Below are 19242 nucleotides of genomic sequence, written 5' to 3'. Positions count from 1 at the left end.
TGTCACCAAGTACAATTCCCTGCAGTTTCCAGGAGGAATGAACACTAGAGGCTCTACAACAACTGTGTGTTTTATTCACTTTCACTCAAAGCATGACTTTAATGGCTGATTATGACTTTATAAATACTTATTTTTCTCTCTATTACTCAGAAACTGCTATTTTATGATATCAATACACTTTTACTTAAACACATATTTTGAAAAACAATACATTTTAAAACTTTTATTACAGACTCAACTAAATATTTACACTTATTCCAATATGAACAGCTTGCGTAGGACTTGCCATGAACTCAAGCTGACACGTGAATTACAGAGTCATAGAAGCATCACGAAATGATGTGGTTGCTTCAGAAAATATGCTTTTTTATTTTGCTTCTGCATTTTAAAACACTAATGGTTAAGTTTAGGTGTTGATTTGGTAAGGAGACCTTTTTTAAACGTCTCAGGCAAAAGTTCTTGGTTAGGGAGGTATGTTTTAAAAACAGTTATCTAAAATTCACCTTAAAACCGCGTCTGAATACAACACATTTTACTTTGCTTTTGGTGCCCACAGCTGGACATTTCACTAGAAACCTACAGACAAATGTGATATACGTTTTATATTTACATACGTGGTACATTTTAAATAGCAAAAATTTTATCATGTTCATGTAAATTTCACGAGACCAGGCTGAAAAAATTACGTATGTTTCATACTATGATGCTAGTAGCAAAACTGATGGTTTGCATTCCCTACATAGCCTACAGTCGAATTTGAAACATACTCATCAAGACTGCAGACACAAGCAGAAAGTCTTTTACTTACATCAGCCAAATCCAAGAAGCGATTGAGGAAGATAAAAGCCATGTTCTCCCAACCAACAGCCTGCATGAGAAATATTCATCAGTGACATGCAGAGCTGAAATGTCTCTGACTATTCAACAAATTAAAAACGAAAAGTGTAAGAAACTTGCAAAAAACTATACACATTGCTCCTTCATCTTCAGAATAAGAGGCAACTCAGACTGCTTTTTGAATCACATTATTCACACTTGCTGTGAGCTCTTACTGAAGCAAACAGAGGAGAATTAAGCCAATTTCCCAGGGCTCTTAGCTACCCTCCTGTTCTCTGTCTCACATGAATGGTTAAAGCGGGTCTGTGATTGTGTGTTGGGAGCTGGGCTCACTATGAGTTCACCTTGGCAGTCAGGCCAGCTTCATAAAAGGCCTTGTCAGCTGGAATGAGGTCTGTGTGCCTCAGGAGAGAGATGGACAGCTTGGCAGCCACAGAAATCTGTTGACAAGTAGATACACACATACAACACTTATATACACTATGAAACAGCATTCAGAACATATTTAACTTCTGTATTGTGACATAAAGTTGCCCTATAATGTATTGAGAGTCTTAAACCAGAATGAAGACATATAAGAGTTATCCGTCTTTAAAATAAATGCAATTTTTTTGCTACTTTAGTGTCCAAATTTTCTTTGGGGCCATAATTTTTCTGAATGAAACAGAATATTCTGCAGGAAATATTGTAATGTGGACTTTTATCCATCAGGATTTGATTGGATTGTGAAAAGTAGGCTACAATATAATTGGTTAATATTTTTCCCTACCCCTGCGGCCTTGGTTAAATCAACAGAAGAACAATGTGTATGAATCATGCACAATAAGATCAAGGGCATTAATTAATGAAAGTAAATATGATTGACTTTATTTCAGGATGACATTAAACATATAAAGCATCAAGGACGTATGTGACAGCAAGATTTAAATGCAATACCACATTGGGTTTCTGTTGTTTGCATATAATAAATATCTGCTGTGAAGTATATACACACCAGCTGGTCAATGCCTTTGGCTGCTGATCGGGTGGCGTAATAGTGAGCAACCAGCAGCATCTGCTCAAATTCCTCGTGGGCTGGAGAATTAGCCTCAGAAGACTTGGTCAGGTTCTCACACTGGATACCACAGAGATGAGATTCAGTAAACCAATCACTCCCTCTTGAATATACAATTAATACTGTCTAAATATTGTTTATCCTGGTGTAAGCGACCATAGAAACCCAGAGCTCACAAGCAGCAGAAGAACGTCCCTCATATCAGCCCACATCCGATAAGCTTCTGCACAATCCCTGTCTCTTAGGCTCACCAGCTCCAGGAACATCCGCTTGTAGATGTTGAAGTTCTGAAGAAAAGGATGGAAGATGTTGCAGTGGAAAGCTAAAATTCAAAATCCTTCAATATATGGGACATATCAAGGAAAAGAGAATTTTGCTAACAATTTTGAAATAAAACTGTTAAAATACCTCATTTTGGCTGGTAAAAATCTATAACCTGAATGCACTATACTTCGTTTTGGATAATGCTAATAAACTACAGAAATGCTAATAAACTAGGCTGCTAATAAACTAAGCTACATCACAATTCAGCAACCTGGCAACCCCTGATGAATGACTTAAGGTAAGCTTATCACAAAAGAGGTCATTTAAATCAGGCCCGATCCCAAAACAAAATCTCGGAGGGTGCTTCTGAATTTAGTGGGGGTGCACTAGAAGTTAAAGTGAAGACTCAATAACACACCAACGTTGTTCAATTGAGGGTGCTAAGCACTCTCCCTTTAGATCCGGACCTGGTTTACAGTCAGGTTTAGTAGCAAAAACTGGCTGCTTTATTCTCAGTGTCAAAGAAAGGGAGGCAATTAGTTATGTTCAACTAAATTACAACTGTTTTTGGTGCAAAAATCCTTGAGTAACATTATAAGTGGACTTCAGTACACTTTAGTACAGACTTCAGAAGTTCCCCTTCAATACATGGATGACACTTTCTGAATGTACCTGTGAATAAGCTGGCACACCGTGCTGGGCATACAGGTAGAGCACTTTCTCTGCCTCTCCCTCTCTGATCAGATGAGTGGCATATAGGGCGATATACTTGTGCAGGATTTTAAAATTCTGTTGGAGAAGGCAGACTGTTGGTGAAAATTCTGTCACGCCTCCATACTGAACATGTGCAGGGTGAAGAACAGATGAACCGGCACCTGTTTTGAAGCTGTGTCAATGCATTTCTCCCACTGTCCCCTCTCGGCGTACATGTCCAGGGCAGCCACCACATCAACTCCAACCAACTGATTGAAAAACAAAGGTCAAGTATTTTAAGGCATCATGGTGTACTTTTTCCAACTATAAAAAAAGATTTTCATTGAGTCGTCCAGATAATAAATGCAATATGCAGTATTTGATCTGCTCTTAAAAAAATCTTTAAAATTGACAGATATTGCTATCCATTGTTTATTTGAATGGATAGCCCTGACCCTAAATTCTGATTGGATTAGCTGTGCATATAAACGCTGATAAATGCATACCAGTTACGTTCAAAATAAATGTACCAAGTTGGCAAACATAGTGAACTATTTGCAGAAGGAAGTGTATTATTGCTGTTTTATAAAAGCATTAAGCCACTTGAGGCTATGCATTAAATTGATTTTACCATGGTTAAGGGAGTTTTGCACTCTCTGCTTTGCTTAACACAGCCTCTCATGGCTTATTGCATTAATGTACGATCAAATAGATTCATACACATGATATACAGTATTTGGGATATGATATAGTACACTGTGCATCTTTACTTAGCATTCTACTTTTTTAAACATATAATTGTTCATTTAACTAGTTTCCTTGATAATATTCCGGCTTTCTCTTCAGTACGAGAAATAAAGCATTGCAATGAGAAGCAAGGGCTCACATCAATTTGGTGACTCATATCTGTTATTGTAAATTGAATCGAGGCAATCATCTCCATTTTTCCCTCCTCACAACAATAACTGAAAACAATGAAGTATCAAACTAGGGAGCTGCTGTCTGTGGCATTGTGTTATGCCCATTTAATGCATTCTTTCACCTCAACTGCTATTGCTAGGAAATAGATTAAAAAAAAATTTGTTTAAACTTAAAATTCTGACTGCTTGCAGTTCCTAGCATTAAGTAGCAGACATGCTCGGTCATTTTGAGACATGATGCTTGTGTGGGTCACATCTTGCATCTTTTGCTGATCCTGTTCCTCCTCCAAATCTTTACCTGCCCACTCTACTTTCCCTATCAATAAAAGTCACAAAAAGTCCAATAAAAATAAAAAAGAAACTTAAGACAGATCTGATAAGGTTAACTTACAGAGTCAGCTTTGCCTTGGTTTTTCAGGTGCTCTTTGTAGCGTTTATCAACATATTCTTCTAATCTGTGAAGAAAGAAAAGGTGAATACACTAAACAACTGTGCCACTTTTGTTTCTGGAACTTCATGGCAAAACCCTGCTTCTTATTTTATAACTACCAGCAATCCAGTTTAAGCCGACATTAAATGTGCTGAAATGGCACTGCATAGTATTAAATTAAAGGGATAGTTCACCCAAAAGGATAATTCTCTCTTCATTTACTCACTCTAATACTGACTCAAACTTGCATGAATTTTTTTTCTTCTGGGGAACACAAACAAAGACTTTTTGAAGCATGTATGAGCTGTTTTAGTCCAAACAATGCAAGTCAATGGGGTCCAAAACTTTCAAGTTCAGAAAAGGAGCTTCTCTCGTGAATGAGCAGAGGAGAGCTGGGCGGAAGTGAAGCGTTTCTTTGTTTGTGTTTTACAGGAGAAAGAAAGTCATACGAGCTTGAGAAGGCATGAGGTTGATTAAATAATTAGAGAATGAACATGAATGGGTAAACTATCCCTTGAGTTAAGCTAAATTGACAGCATTTGTGGCACAATGATGATTACAAGAGTTAAATATTACGGTTTCAAAATAATAGCCATAAGATGTAAACTATATGTGTGTTAACATGATTTTAGTGTGATAAAATTACATACCAACCATTTCTGTGTAAAGTTACATGCAATTGTAAAATTTTGTTGCCATGACGACATAACACCATAAACCGTAAAATGACAATTTAAACAACTTTCCAGCTCAACAAATTTGAACCGAATTTTTAATGATTTTTAAAAAATTATGAATTAATGTTCACATTTCTGCCTTTAAACTCTCTAAAAATTGGCCACATTCACTTCCATTGTAAGTGCCTCTGTAATCCAGATTGCAGAGTCAATTGAGGTTCTTGGATCACAATATTGTGTACAGCAAATATGTCAGATTGCACAGAAGCATGACTATTGTGTAATTCTATACTATCTGTGGATTTTTAAGTATAAACCTCAAGTTACAATAGAAAGCATTTCTGAAATTCTGAAATCTATATTTCCTGCCATTAATAGCAGACAGTCAGAGATAAACTGTGAAGGTCATGCCCACCACTGAGGTTTGTGTTCTGGCTGTGTGATTTTTCTGACAGCGAGAGAGTGTGATTTCACTGCCTCCCTCTAACATTGTTGGCTCTAGCGTTGTTAGGGGTGACTGGTCTGCTAAGGGGCTCACCTTGGATCGAGCTCCTTGGCCACTCTCTTGGCTTTGTTCCATTCTTCTCCCTCAATGAAAGCATCTACGGCATTCTTAATGAGGTCCAGGTTGAGGTAGAGCTCAGCAGCCTGAAAAAAAAAACATTTTGTACCTCAATAGGTCCACAGCTCGAAGGACGCCAAAGAATAGGCGAAGTCTGTGAGCTCTTTGTGCAGTCAGATTTCCTTTGTGTCATACACTAAATATACACACACACAGGCACACAAGCACACTGAAAGCACAATTTCCTCTTAGTGTGGCACTCTCCAAACACAATACTTTCAAAGGATAAAAAGCTAGATTTATTTTTATATTTCAGCGCAATATTCTAACCAAGGAAAACAAAAAAGTCAATGTCAAATGGGGAGTTTAATGTTGAAAAGGAATATATACAGAAAAAAAAAACACAAATACAGAAAAAACATCTAATTTCATTAAATAATAAACATACCTCATTGTATTTTCTGAGCTGAATCAGACATGGCCCAACAACCTGACTGACCTCCACAGCCTTGTCATGGGTTAAAAATTTTATGGCCAATTCTGCTGCCTGAAGGACATGAACATTTGAGGAATTATCTGTAGGAACTGTAGGCACAACTAAAACAGAAGCTCTTGGAGAGCATTTAAACATGTACAAACATACACCGGGTATGTGAAATAGTTTCCTTGCATAATTTGTATTTAATTGATTTGAAAAGGAATGCATCAAATGAACAGATACTTCATATCATAAGAGTAGCTCTCTAATGGATAGCCACATACCACTGTTAATCGAGAATTCAATAAAACACATTCATACTGTACCAACAGTATTTTAAATTTAAACAGATTTTTTATTTTTGTTTTAACTGCATGACGTGCTTTCTTCCATGGAACACAAAAGGAGATGTTAGGCAGAATGTTGGCCTAAGTCACCATTCACTTTCACTGCATGCTTTTTTTTTTAAAAACAATAAAAGAGAATGGTGACTGAGGCTTAAATTCTGCCTAAAGTCTCCTTCTCCAATCCAGTGAAGAAATAAACCTATATGGATTGGAACAACATGAGTAAATGGATGAGTAAATTAACTATCCTTAGTGGATGAGTAAATTAACTATCCTTTCAAGAAAAAGTCAAACAGACTATCAGCTGGTCCCACTATGTATACGTACACAGCAGTCTATTATTTACAAACTATAAACATAGCCTTGATGATTCATTTGTGTCAATATTTTTAGGTATTAGCTATAATTTACATTAAACACACACACACACACACACACACACACACACATGTTGGTGCAGCTATCCTTATAAGAACTCTCTGTAGAATATCATGATTTTTATAATGTAAGACCTATAGATTATATCCCCTAACCCTATCCCAAAACCTAACCCTCATAAAAAAAAACGTTCTGCATTTTTACATAAAAAACATATTAACTATGTTTTTTTTTTTAAGTGATTTGAATTATGGGGACACTAGAAATGTCCTCATAAACCACATGTGTAGCATAATGCCCTAAAAAAAGTCCTCATAAACTACCCAAACCCACCCACTCACTACACACACACACACACACACACACAACACATTGCGTATTCTATGAATGAAATGAAAAAGCAGTAAAATTCTATAAGAGATTCATGGAAACGCAATGTCTGATCTGGCTCATCAATCTTAAATTCATGGGAAACTGTGAACATTACAGCATTTTCAAAATAACTACAGCTTTTCTGTATTAACATATCACTGAGATCGATTCTGGCAAATTTATTCATGCTGGCTCTCTCCCCTTCGCTTGATTTAAAGTCGGATTTATGCTTTTGTTTCTCTGTATTTCTGGATTTGTTTAAACAGACTTCTTCAGAATTTTCACAAACTGTTTGGATTCATGTTTCCAAATGTTTTCAGAAGTTTTCACAAACTGTTTGGATTCATGTTTCCAAATGTTTTCAGAATTTTCTTATTCTGTTTGAGAATTTTCCTCAACTGTTTTATTTGCATTTCCAAACGTTTTCAGAATTTTCCCAAACTGTTTACATTTATATTTCTGAAGTCTTTTACCTTTTTTTTTGCAATTTAGAAAATTGTTACTGCCAGGCGTCTCTAGATTTTACCTTCATCCAACACTTCATCATTAAATCCACGTTAGATGAGTCCTTCACTTTAAGATAGCACTCCACAGCTCGAGCATACTCGCCCGTCTGTTCCCACTCCTGAGCCTGCTCGACCATACCCTCCACACCCCTGAGAACACACACACACGCGTACACATACATTATATACATTTATCTGAAATAAATTATAGTGAGAGACAACATCATTTGTTTATTATTCCCTGTTTTCCATCTGTTTTTATTGACGTTATAGTCTCCAAGGGAAGAAAAACACAAAAACACTCCCTGCTTTTAATTTTCCAGCAAAATCAATAAGGACTACAATTTTATTAGTGCTGGCCAGACAGTTTGAATCTTACTGTACTGTGCTAAGTGTGTTGAAAAAACCTCTGAAAACTCTACTTATTAAAGGTATTCAGACATTCACACTTCAAATCCTGAGATGATGTGAAGGTTGATGACCGTGAAACCTAAATGAAAAATAAAACCTTGTTTCTCTGGCATTTTTTTTCAGCTATAAAATTCCTCAAAAACAGCAGTGAAAAAAGCCCAATTCAATGTTTTGTATGCTTTCATATTTTGAAGTCATGCTTGCAGGAAGTGAATTAAATCAAATTAAAAAGTGGCTGTGAAGGCACATCAGCACAATTCACAGAGGCAAACAGGGCCAAATGGCTGACAGAACTATTAAAGAATGACACACACCTGAAGAGGTTTGATTCTTCTAAACTGGGCAGTTCAGTTTCACCTAGTACATGAAAAGATCTTAAACTGCTTTTTCTCTGAAATTTTGCACATGCTGCAACTGTGATTGACCCTCCTGAAACACTGTCCTTACTCCCTGTCCCAAATGACAATGTTGGTTTACTTTCTGTGCTCTGAGAGCACTGACTGTCAACTAAGTCGTTTCTCTTTTTAGTTGATTTGGAGCATCTCAATTCTTATTTGCAGTCTTCACCGCTTTTAGTCGAGTTGTTGTGTAATTAAAAAATTCTTAAAAGAAAAACAGCAGATAAAAATGCTTTACAATGTCATGTAAAAATAATATCCATTCAATTTGTGCCACTTAACAAGCACATTTACTGATAACCGCACTGTTTATAGAAATCTACAGTTCATTCCTATATGGGACGTTCTGTAAATCTTGTCTGAGCAAGCAAAAGTAAACATGGGATGAATCTTGGGAAAGGGTCCATTTCTCTTTTCTTTTTTTTTGTTTTATTTTCTCCCCTTTTCTCCCAAATTTGGAACACCCAATTTCCAATGTGCTCTAACTCCCCATGGTGGCATAGTGAATCGCCTCAATCCAGGTGGCGGAGGACAAATCTCAGTTGCCTCTGTGACTGAGACCGTCAATCCGCGCATCTTATCACGTGGCTTGTCGAGCGAGATGTAGTGTATGTGGAGGCCCACGCTATTCTCCGTGGCATCCACGCACAACTCACCACGTGCCCCACCGAGGATGAGAACCATATTATAGCGATCACGAGGAGGTTACCCCAACGTGACTCTACCCACCCTAGCAACTGGGCCAATTTGATTGCTTAGGAGACCTGGCAATTTGTCTTTTCTAATATTTCTCAATAATCGCACAACTGAACAACTAATCATCACATTATATACCGTTTGCATGCTACAGCTCTCCTGTTGGAAAGAGAAAATTACCTTTGAGATGATAAAGTCGCAATCAAGTCAATGGTAAAAGACAACATGGTAAGAAAGTTCAGGCTATTGAAAGAAAATATGTTAACGATACAAGAGGCATAGATTACTGCTGAGTGCGCCTTGAACTGACTATGCAAAATATTTTTCCCAGGGAAGACAGCAAAGAAGCCTTTGATGTTTTCCCACAAGTCATTAAAAATAGGAAAGTTATCTGTGGAGAAGGATTTGCTGCATGTCTCTGTGTTAATGAGATGCTCATTATGGATTTAATTTAGGATAAAAAGCTGCCATGTTTTAATAAATGAGGAAAGCCAAGCAACCAAAAGAGGATCTGAATGTAGTTCAGAGCTGTTCGTTTTTCCGCACAACTGCAGAGCCCTAGATTCCGAAGAACAATAAACAAGGGAGGATTTTCTGAGAAATATTGAATGACACATAAAAGTAAAGCATAAAAAGGGGAAAAGATGCTATTAGAGTTAAGACAGTGTTCTTTTACCAGTTGCCCTCACTCTCATATTCCTTTTGAAGGATGCTCAGCTTGCTGGGCAAATAGTCTTTACAGATCCGCATTGCATCAGTCCACATCCCAGCATCCTGGAAAAGGAAAACATGATTTTACAAAGCTGGCAAAGCTTAATATTAATATTCAGCACACAAGCAGAAGTCTTATATCTTTTCCAGTGACTGAGAACTGAGTGAATTTTTGAACTAAGGAAGGGTTCAAGAGTTTTGAAATGTGATTAAATGTGTGAGTGTGAAAGGATCTAATTTCCATATTCACTATTTCACACATATAAGGGACATTTCACAGTGTGAATAAACATTTAATAAATCATAAACCAGAGAAAGTACACAGATTTATCAAAAGAATGTTTAGAAAGTGTGCTTTTTGGTTATGTTTTATTTCAGATGTCATAAACTTATTTCAAGTCAAGGACAGCTTGGTGGATAGACAGAAGGAGCGGGGTGTCCAGGTTACATTTTGTATAAAATTAAGTGCTGCTTAAAGGAATATTCCAGGTTCAACACAAGTTAAGCTCAGTCGACATCATTTATGGCATAATGTTGATAATCACAAAAAACAATTTTGACTCATCCCTCCTTTTCTTAAAAAAAAGCACAGGGAGGCACTTACAATGGAAGTGAATGTGGCCAATTTGTTGTGGATTTAAAGGCAGAAATGTGAAGCTTATAATTTTATAAAAGCACTTAAATTAAATCTTCTGTTAAAACAAATGTATTATTTGAGCTGTAAAGTTGTTTAAATTTAGCTAAAATGCAGCTCCTTACATTTAACTTTGTTAACTTTTATTCACTTTAACAGTTAGACAACTAAATACAATATTCATGTTTAACTTTTTTTTCCTAAAAATTTGTTTGACATCAAACAATAATTGGTGGACCCCCTTCGGTGCCTCCGCTGACCTGACCCTCTATTGAAGACCCCTGTTTTATTGTCTACTGATTGAAAATCTCTTTTGATTGAGGACTCTTACTTTGTAGTATTTAACAGCCAGTTCAGGTCTTTGGGCCCTGAGCAGGAAGGCTTCTGCTTTTTGGAATTCCTTCTGGTCAAAGCAGAACTTAGCCTGGCTCACTAGAATATCTGCTACACTTTCTGGATCATGAGCCTCAGCCACTCTTTGGGCGTTACTCCAGTCCTTGTTATGGACGTGCCTAAAATAGAGACAGAAGAACTCTTATTTAAAAAATAAAAATCATACATCACTGTACATACATGATAATTTTGATTAAATCCATTAAAAGTCTTGGCAAACACAGAACAAAATTAATTCTTAATGTTCTGTTGAACATTTTATCATTTAATGCTATTGTTCATTAATACCTGTGTAATAAAACTGTAACTAAAAACATTATCACAGTAACTAGCAACAGGAACTTTTTCCCCTTCAACTTTTTTCCTCAGAGCAGCTTTATCTCTTGGAAGTAGGGCTGTAACGGTTTATCGTGGCATTATACATCACGGTTCAAAAATAGGCCAATGTAATGTGGGCATACAAATAGAAAAGCTCTAAAATACGATTGCACACTAGCAGTCAAATGTGTTGCATGATGAGTTCGGCTGAAACTGCAGAAAGTGAAACCAGCAGCGGGAGAGAGATGCGTCATTTCAGCGAGAGGGATTGAATGTCCGCTTGGTGCATGAGAATGATCTGCTCTGAGTGCACAAGGGAAAATGTAAGTTTACAGAAGTTTAAAGTAATTGAAGTATTTTTTTTATTATTATTATCATCAGTCATTGTTTTTCTCATTTAAAAAGTTTTATTTCTAAATAAATTAATAGTAATATTGAAAAATATGTATAAAATCATGATCACTCATGTGAGATCAGTTATATCAGTAACCTTATATAAGCTCTTTTATTCTACATGCAGCCATGTTAGGATCACGTGACCAGCTGAATACTACTACCTTAATCTCAGTAATTGACCTGTTACTGGACACTTTCATTCATGGATTAAATTAATCCTGGTTTACTGTGCATAGTGAATTTCAACAATGTCATTTGTAACTGAAAAACATTGAATGATGCAGCTTCCAGGCCACTAGGTGTCACTGTATCCCAATGTAAGTTACTTCAAAGTAATTAAAAAAATACTGAGTGCACCTTTAATGATAATGCCATGCAGAATATTATGTATAATAATGATATGGGGGAATATAATTATTATGTCATGTCTGATTTGATTTAATCAATAATTATTATTTAACTGGTTAAGTAGACACTTCAATTCAATATATATATATTTTTAAGAATATTTAGATGTAATCAGAGACTATATTATTTTAAAATATTTTAAATGTATTTAATCAGTGACAGTATATGTATATAATATAATTCCGTATTTTCAGCAAAGCAGAATTATTCTTATACTTCAATTTGGTCACCATTGCCATCTTCTAAGCTGATTTTAAGTCCCAGTACATCTCTGATGGATCATTTAGCACATTTAAGAACAGTACTTTTACCTACATTTTAAAGGAAAGGTTTTGCATTGGTCTTTAAAGTAAAAAAAACTTCTTGATTCAGGCTTAGTTTAAATAATCGTGAATCGAACCGAACCATGAGTTCAGTAGCGTGAACTGAACCGAATCGTGAGATGAGTGAATCAGTACACCCCTACATGGAAGTGATCATTTGATTCCCCTCTTACTGTAGCATCAGAGCCCAAGCCCACCACTCCTGCATGAGATCTAAAAATCAGCACTCTGCATCCTGGTTCCATCTGCTTCTGGCCACTCATTAGATCAATTCACACGTAACAGGAGTGCCAGAGTGCAGGAAAAAGTCCATGCACACAGGAAATTCTACGGCAAGGCAATTCTCTTTTACCTTTGAAACCCGATTGATTTCAGTGACGAGTGTGTATTTGAGTAGGAATGTGTGATATGAAAGCTCACTTACATTAGCACAGCCTCCTTGGGTTTCCCAGCTTTGATGAACTCTGTCTCAGCCTCAGTGAACTTGCCCTTGAAATTGAAACATTACAATTAAGCTGTGCACCATGGGAACATTAATAATGAGAATAATAAACTCAGTGTGGGCCTAAATTAGAGTTAAAAAGGGAGTAATATATCATAATAACAAATCTAATATAACAATATTGCAAAACATTATTGCAACAGCATTCGGACAAGCTACTTTGATTGTACTCTAGCTTTACAGTGCAGAAAAAAGAATAATGTCTGTTAGTTCAGTAATACCTGGTCTTCAAGAAACATGGCTTTCTTTAGATGGACATCAGGGATCTTCTGTTTCATGGAGAGTCGGGCCAGCTCAAAGGCAAAGTCAAAGGAGCTAAAGAAGACAAAGAGATTTCTGTTATTAAAGAAATCAAATTAAAGAAAACAAATGAAATCAAATTGGAGTTTTTAGATAAAATTTAGAGTGCTTTTAAGGCCATGTCCACTACAATATGTTTTTGGTTGAAAACTCGGTTTTACAAAAGTGTAAAGTAGAAAGTCAATGTTTTTAGTTGAGGAAAACACCATTCTAGTGTGGATAAGAGGCATAAACTTAGGAAAATAAATGTTTTTTCAATATAAAACATATTAGTGTGGACGTGGCCTAAGTCCATGTAACAAAGGCCTTGAAGTTGACAAGATTAGCTTTACGCAGATATACAGATTTATTTTACAGTCTTTCTCTTCTATTGAACAATTGACAAAATTATTGACTCATCTTGCATATAATGTTGACAGCAAAACACTATATAATGCAATTAAGTCCAAACACTGACTTAGCAGAGACTTACCAGTTATCAGCAGCAAAGTCAATGGCCGTTTCCAGCATACCAAACTTGTTTAGCAGTTTAACTGCCGCCTCTCCTCCAAGACTCTGTGCCCACAAGTATGCCACCTGCTTATGGGCACTGGCTCCTCCATAGCCCTTTGCTATCTGTTGTATACAAATCAAGAGGAATTTGTATCTGCCATGTTTGAATCCCTCTTCATTTTACATTATATCAACTCGAATCAAAGAGAATGTACTATAAATGGCAAGTATGTTGGCACACCCTTCTAATCAAGGAGTTTGTCTATTACAGCTACACCGATTACTAACAGGTGCATAAAATCAATCATACAGCCATGCAATCTCCTTCAAATTCAGAATAGCATCATACCATACTACTCTTCCCATTACTGCAGAATCAATATATTGCAGAATTAGTATGAGAAGTATAGTAGTATGCTTTTCAAACAGGCTTCCCTTAAGAGTATAGTGTGTATACGCACCCTGTAAGCTTCCTCCCATTTGTCATTGACTCTGTACATGTTTACAGCGTTTTTCCAGTCTTGACCCTCAAGGTAGTGGTACTCCGCCTCCTGGAACCTGGATTCAGCCTCCAGCTCCTGTGATAAACACAACACAAAGCATTCAGAGCATGTGAAGGTTTTATAGAGCAATAAGCAACACAAATTTAAATAAAGTTCCAATGACCAATTTAACCTTGGCCAGGTGAATGTGCGTTTCCTGCAGCAGGTCTTTGTGATGTATGGCAACTAGACGGATCATGTCATCATACATTTTGATCTTCTTGTACATGGTGATAGCCAGGTCTGGTTCATCTACAGTGGTAAACAGCCTATAAACAGAGGGATACACTGAGGTCTGACTGCTCAATGCAGCAACAATAAATTTTTTCCTTGAGACTTGAGGCAATGCTAATTGTATAAAGTGCAATCATTTTTAAAATTTCCTTGGGAATGTTTGATCAATTCATTTTTGCTTTTTTAATAAAAATGGTTTCCCCAATATGAGTGGTACAAAACTCATAAAAGTTGTGTACCACTACAAAGAAAATTGACTAGATTCGATGAGTCAGTATTTCGACCTTTGCAGTGACCACAAGAAAGGAGTGGCAGAGTCCCAAACTTTTTCAGATTTGTCGAATGCAATCAATAAATCAGCCACAATGCAATACACACACACACACACACACACACACACACACACACACACACACACACACACACACACACACACACACACACACACACACACACACACACAGAGTGTGTGTTTTTTAAATTGTCAAATAAAATCAATAGATCAGCCACAATGCAGAACAAACACACAGAAATGAGGGGGTGAGACCACAATACACCCACAATGTAGAGCACACACATGCACACATACACAAATACACAACTGAATGGGTGAGACTAAGACAGAATGCAGAACACACACAGATCAATGAACAAAAACAAAAAACTTGTCTTTGTAACACTATGTCAGGTTTGACTGTAAGCATAATGTGACATAATGTGACACTGCAAAAAATGTCTCTTCAAAATGATAACAATTTCTTTTTACTTGAAAACCAAAATTAGTTTGAAAAGGCTTAGAAAAACAAATGCATAACTTGTGATAACATAATCTAAAATGAGACATTCTAAAATTAAGTTACAACAGGCAATCAGACCACATAGTCTCTGCTGCCATCTACTGGTTATTATTGTCATGACATGATTTTCAAGTCATGTAATTGTTCTTTTCTCCCAACAGATATCAGCAATCTGCCCTCAATACATGACACCATCACATATGTTCTTCATGTTTTAACTTATAGATCTGTAGGTTTTTCCAAAATGACAGAGAACAACGAAGGTGTCAAAATTGACAATATTTACTTTCTTAATAAATGTCCCTGGTTGTACTGTTCATGATTTATCAGAGAACGTTATTCTAAAAGGAAAAATTATAATAGTAATACAAAATGTAATATTCATTGGCCTTTTCTTTTCTGCTGATGTAACAAAGGGTATGTGGGCGGAGAAAAATAGCATTAACCAATAACATAGTAGCCTACTTTCATGATCCAATCAAATACGGATCTATAAAAAAGTTCCACCCTATGTTACTTCCCTCTAAATATTTTGTTTCACATGTAAATATGTCATGTTATGGAAGTTTGAGTCAACGTGAGATTAAAATGGACCCTCTTATCTTTCTTAATGCATGTTTCACTGACACAAGGTTAACCGATAGCCAAATAGCTATTGAGACACTATTTTGGCAAAATTGCAATGAGGTCTCGTTCCAATCTGGTATCTGAAATGTCCACTATTCATGAATAAATCAATTCTAAATAGATACATTTGTCCCATCCTATATTATTTCACACCACATATCCAGTTTCACTCTGCAATTTGTCACATTACAGAAGTACTGTAAAATGGGTTCCAAACAAGGTTTATATTAACTTTAAATGAACAGTAAATGCAGTGGCCCAAGTCTATCTTTTTTTAAAATATCTCAGTTTAAATTACTCAGCACCAGATAGTGTGCTGCCGTATAAAAGACAAATCACACTCAATGTATCAGTAACTGAATACATCTAGCGGTCAGTTTTTGCAGTGAAGCAATATCTTTGAGAAATGTGACTAAAATATCAATTGAATTCTCTACATTTTCTTTATTCTGAGTGAGCACAAGGTTTGCTTTTGTCTTTAATAAAACACACAGTTAATTAATCCAGACATCAGTAATCAATAATGATCAGATCAATGATTCTGCAGTGTGTGTTTACCTTTCAGCTTCTTTGTACTTCCCCTCTATCTCAAACTCTTGTGCTCGACTGATGTAAAGGGCAGACACATCCTCTTGTGTCATGCATTTCACAGCAAGCTGTTTGTTGGAGAAGGACAGAAAGAGAAAGCCAGTGGGGAAAATTACTACAACACTCTGATTTAGTCAAGTCAGCTAAAGAAAACAATCATGCTAGCCAAACCCAATTATCATATTTTAAAACAATACATCTTGATCTTGGACCCTTTGGAATAAGGAACTGTAGAATAGGTGTGCCACCCCCACCAAACTCGAACAACTTTATTTCGCATAGCCTAGTAGGATGGTGCCTTAAAGCAAAACGGTCTTAAGAACTGCCCTTTGCATGTTTAACTAAGAGAAATCGAACTGCAGAGGATCAAAATGTGACTCACCTTATGAGCTTGCTCCCATCGTCCAGCCTGAGTGTACATATCTATAGCATCTTTGATATGATCCCCTTTTACAAACAGACGTTCTGCCACCTGTTGTTCAGCAAAACAGGACAAGTTTAGTCAACATAGATTCAATCCAGATCATGTTTTTTGGTGACATTTGTTCAAATTTAGCAGATGAACTGTGATTTAAGAGGTATTTCCTGATGGAATCTATTTTATTAGGTAAACTTTACCTCAAACTCTTGTACAGAAGCATAGTGTTGGGCTATCTTAAGGTAATACTTGGCTGCAGTCTTGTCCTCCTGTAGCTCCAGTATGTGCAATGCTTTCTTCCACTGTCGTGCTGCGATCGCCGCCTCTATGGCCTTGGTAGAGCGGCTTCACCAGGGGAGGAGAGTTTGGAGGATATAAAAAATTCAGAAAAGGACAAACCAAAAAGAGCCTGGCAAACTGATTCAAATTTAATTGCCCATTCTGTTTCAAACCAAGTGAATGAAGATGAGGTGAACACATATGCACGTGCAGATCTCTAGCTTTGTTTCCCTAGAAACTCACCCAGCTTCTATGTAATGGTTGATGGCAGCATCCATTTGTTTCTGATGCACTAAGTAGTCACCCCATACTTCCTCCAGCTTTACAACTTCTGCAGGAAAGGCAACCCGAGCCAAATCCACCGCTGCAGAAGCACAATGTAGAAGAGGTTAATGAAGGTGCCATGTCCAGTCTCATCTACAGTTCTGATGTTTCACATCCCAACGGATTTAATGGTTGAATTGGAATGTAATACCGTATTTGGATCCTTCTTAATAAGCATAGTGTACATACCTTTCTTGAAAGCATTTCCCTTACGGTAGCAATCCAGGGCTCTTTGATTATTTCTTATCCTCTCAAACAGGTCACCTGCCTGTTAAACAATTTTACTTAATATAAGATTTCACAGAAAAATAACACACCAATAATACTGTTGCTGTGTTTGCTCATCAGCATATGTAGTGTTTTGGATTCTAATGTCCACACTAGCCTTAATAACTAGTTTAACCAGACCATGCTGGCTCACAATCTTTGCCAGTTTTTTCTAGTTTGAGCATGGTTATGCTGATCCAACTACACTGTAATTTCTTCTCAGTAATTTTGTCATACTTTCCAGTAAAAACATCTAAAAATCCTTAAACAAAGATACATTCACTTGAAGAATATAATGTCATAAGATTCTAGTCTTCTTTTCAGAGACATCGAACAAAATTTAGTGAGGTGTATGCTTAAAACAAGAAAAGTAATTTGCCAGTGAGGTAAGAAAAATGGCAAAAAGCTTTTTTTTTATTCAAGCATAAATGTCACAACATTTTGCAAGCTATTCGTGAAAACAAGACTAAATATTTTGCTTCTCAAGGATGTTCAGATATTTTTTACATGAAAACAACACAAAAACACAAAGACCAGCACCAGACCACGCTAACACTAACCAGCATTAACCGGCCTAGAACAGCATGGAAATTCTTGCCAGTCTCAGCTGGTATTTTCAGTAGAGTGCTCCTAAGATCAAGCAGTAAATAGGTGGATCTTAACAACAACCATCTTGCCATGCCAGACACTCTCTTTGTGTTTTTTCCATGCACTATTTACAGTCAGTTCTGAACTTGGAGCTCAGGTAAAACTCACCCTCTCATAGAACTCTCCTTTAATGAGCGCAGAAGTGATGCGGTTGATGATGTCATGATTTAATAACAGCTCATCTCTGCTCATGGCCAGCCAGGCAGCTTTAGCAGGGAGTCCTGCTTTCAGGTAGAGGTTAACAGCACCAGTGAAATCACCTTCACTTTCCTTCACCTCCGCGGATTTCTCATTCTGATTAGTCTCCATTAGGTAGGAATAATAACTGCGTCTCAAATTGTCCAACTCTGGATGGCCCTTTATGGGATAAACACATATTATATGTAAAAGGCTGAGATTTCACAATCTGATCACTAACTGATGCACTAAGCATGAGAATACTGCATTCAAAATTTAAATAATTCAAATTTTACATATACACTAGACTAGAGGTTATAAATATGCATGCTGCATTTAAAATGGATGTTACCTTCGCCTCTGCCACCGCAATACATTCATCCCACATATGGAGCTCCTGGTACATTTCCATCACTTCATCCACCGCGTTCTATAGGGTTACACTGCAATATTACTCACAGCAATGGTGATATAACTGTCTCAGCTTGCTCTGACACATGTATTAAAACAGTAGACTATTCGTTACCTGTTCTATGTAATACATCTCAGCAAGCTTAAAATTCTTATCCAGCATTGCCAGCCTTGCCTTCACTTGGTAGTAGTCTGTACCAATACCACCCTACAGGAGAGTAAATAATACTTGATTTTAAAATGCATAAGCCAAGTACAACATATGTACATTTTAGGGTATTACATTACATTAGAGACTAATGATAGACAGACATATTGGTCAAGGCCGATATGTTGGCAGAACCTTTGTCAACTTTGTGATTAGTGGCATTGGCCATTGGTCAATTAAAATACTTTCTCTTATCCCAGCTTAATATGCAGAGACAACTGT

At 36.7% G+C, this 19242-nt stretch overlaps 1 protein-coding gene across 1 annotated transcript in view; it reads right to left on the bottom strand.

Annotated features, from left to right (window-relative positions):
- LOC127623870 (intraflagellar transport protein 172 homolog) overlaps positions 1-19242 on the bottom strand; it is a 40090-nt gene that overhangs the window by 7449 nt on the left and 13399 nt on the right. The window contains exons 20-44 of the mRNA XM_052098446.1: positions 18928-19020; positions 18754-18831; positions 18333-18581; positions 17499-17577; positions 17229-17349; positions 16907-17051; positions 16671-16760; positions 16259-16356; positions 14176-14311; positions 13962-14078; positions 13481-13623; positions 12930-13023; positions 12631-12695; positions 10700-10880; positions 9700-9797; positions 7539-7668; positions 5886-5984; positions 5414-5523; positions 4160-4223; positions 3031-3117; positions 2828-2944; positions 2068-2178; positions 1832-1951; positions 1182-1277; positions 809-868 (exon numbers count right to left, since the gene is read on the bottom strand). Coding sequence (XP_051954406.1) covers positions 809-868; positions 1182-1277; positions 1832-1951; positions 2068-2178; positions 2828-2944; positions 3031-3117; positions 4160-4223; positions 5414-5523; positions 5886-5984; positions 7539-7668; positions 9700-9797; positions 10700-10880; positions 12631-12695; positions 12930-13023; positions 13481-13623; positions 13962-14078; positions 14176-14311; positions 16259-16356; positions 16671-16760; positions 16907-17051; positions 17229-17349; positions 17499-17577; positions 18333-18581; positions 18754-18831; positions 18928-19020 — 2781 coding nt within the window. The remainder of the gene's footprint in view (positions 1-808; positions 869-1181; positions 1278-1831; positions 1952-2067; positions 2179-2827; positions 2945-3030; positions 3118-4159; positions 4224-5413; positions 5524-5885; positions 5985-7538; positions 7669-9699; positions 9798-10699; positions 10881-12630; positions 12696-12929; positions 13024-13480; positions 13624-13961; positions 14079-14175; positions 14312-16258; positions 16357-16670; positions 16761-16906; positions 17052-17228; positions 17350-17498; positions 17578-18332; positions 18582-18753; positions 18832-18927; positions 19021-19242) is intronic.

The sequence above is a fragment of the Xyrauchen texanus genome, chromosome 30 (assembly GCF_025860055.1).
Source record: "Xyrauchen texanus isolate HMW12.3.18 chromosome 30, RBS_HiC_50CHRs, whole genome shotgun sequence".
In the NCBI taxonomy this organism is placed as follows: domain Eukaryota; kingdom Metazoa; phylum Chordata; class Actinopteri; order Cypriniformes; family Catostomidae; genus Xyrauchen; species Xyrauchen texanus.
This window is presented reverse-complemented; position numbering and strand designations above follow the sequence as displayed.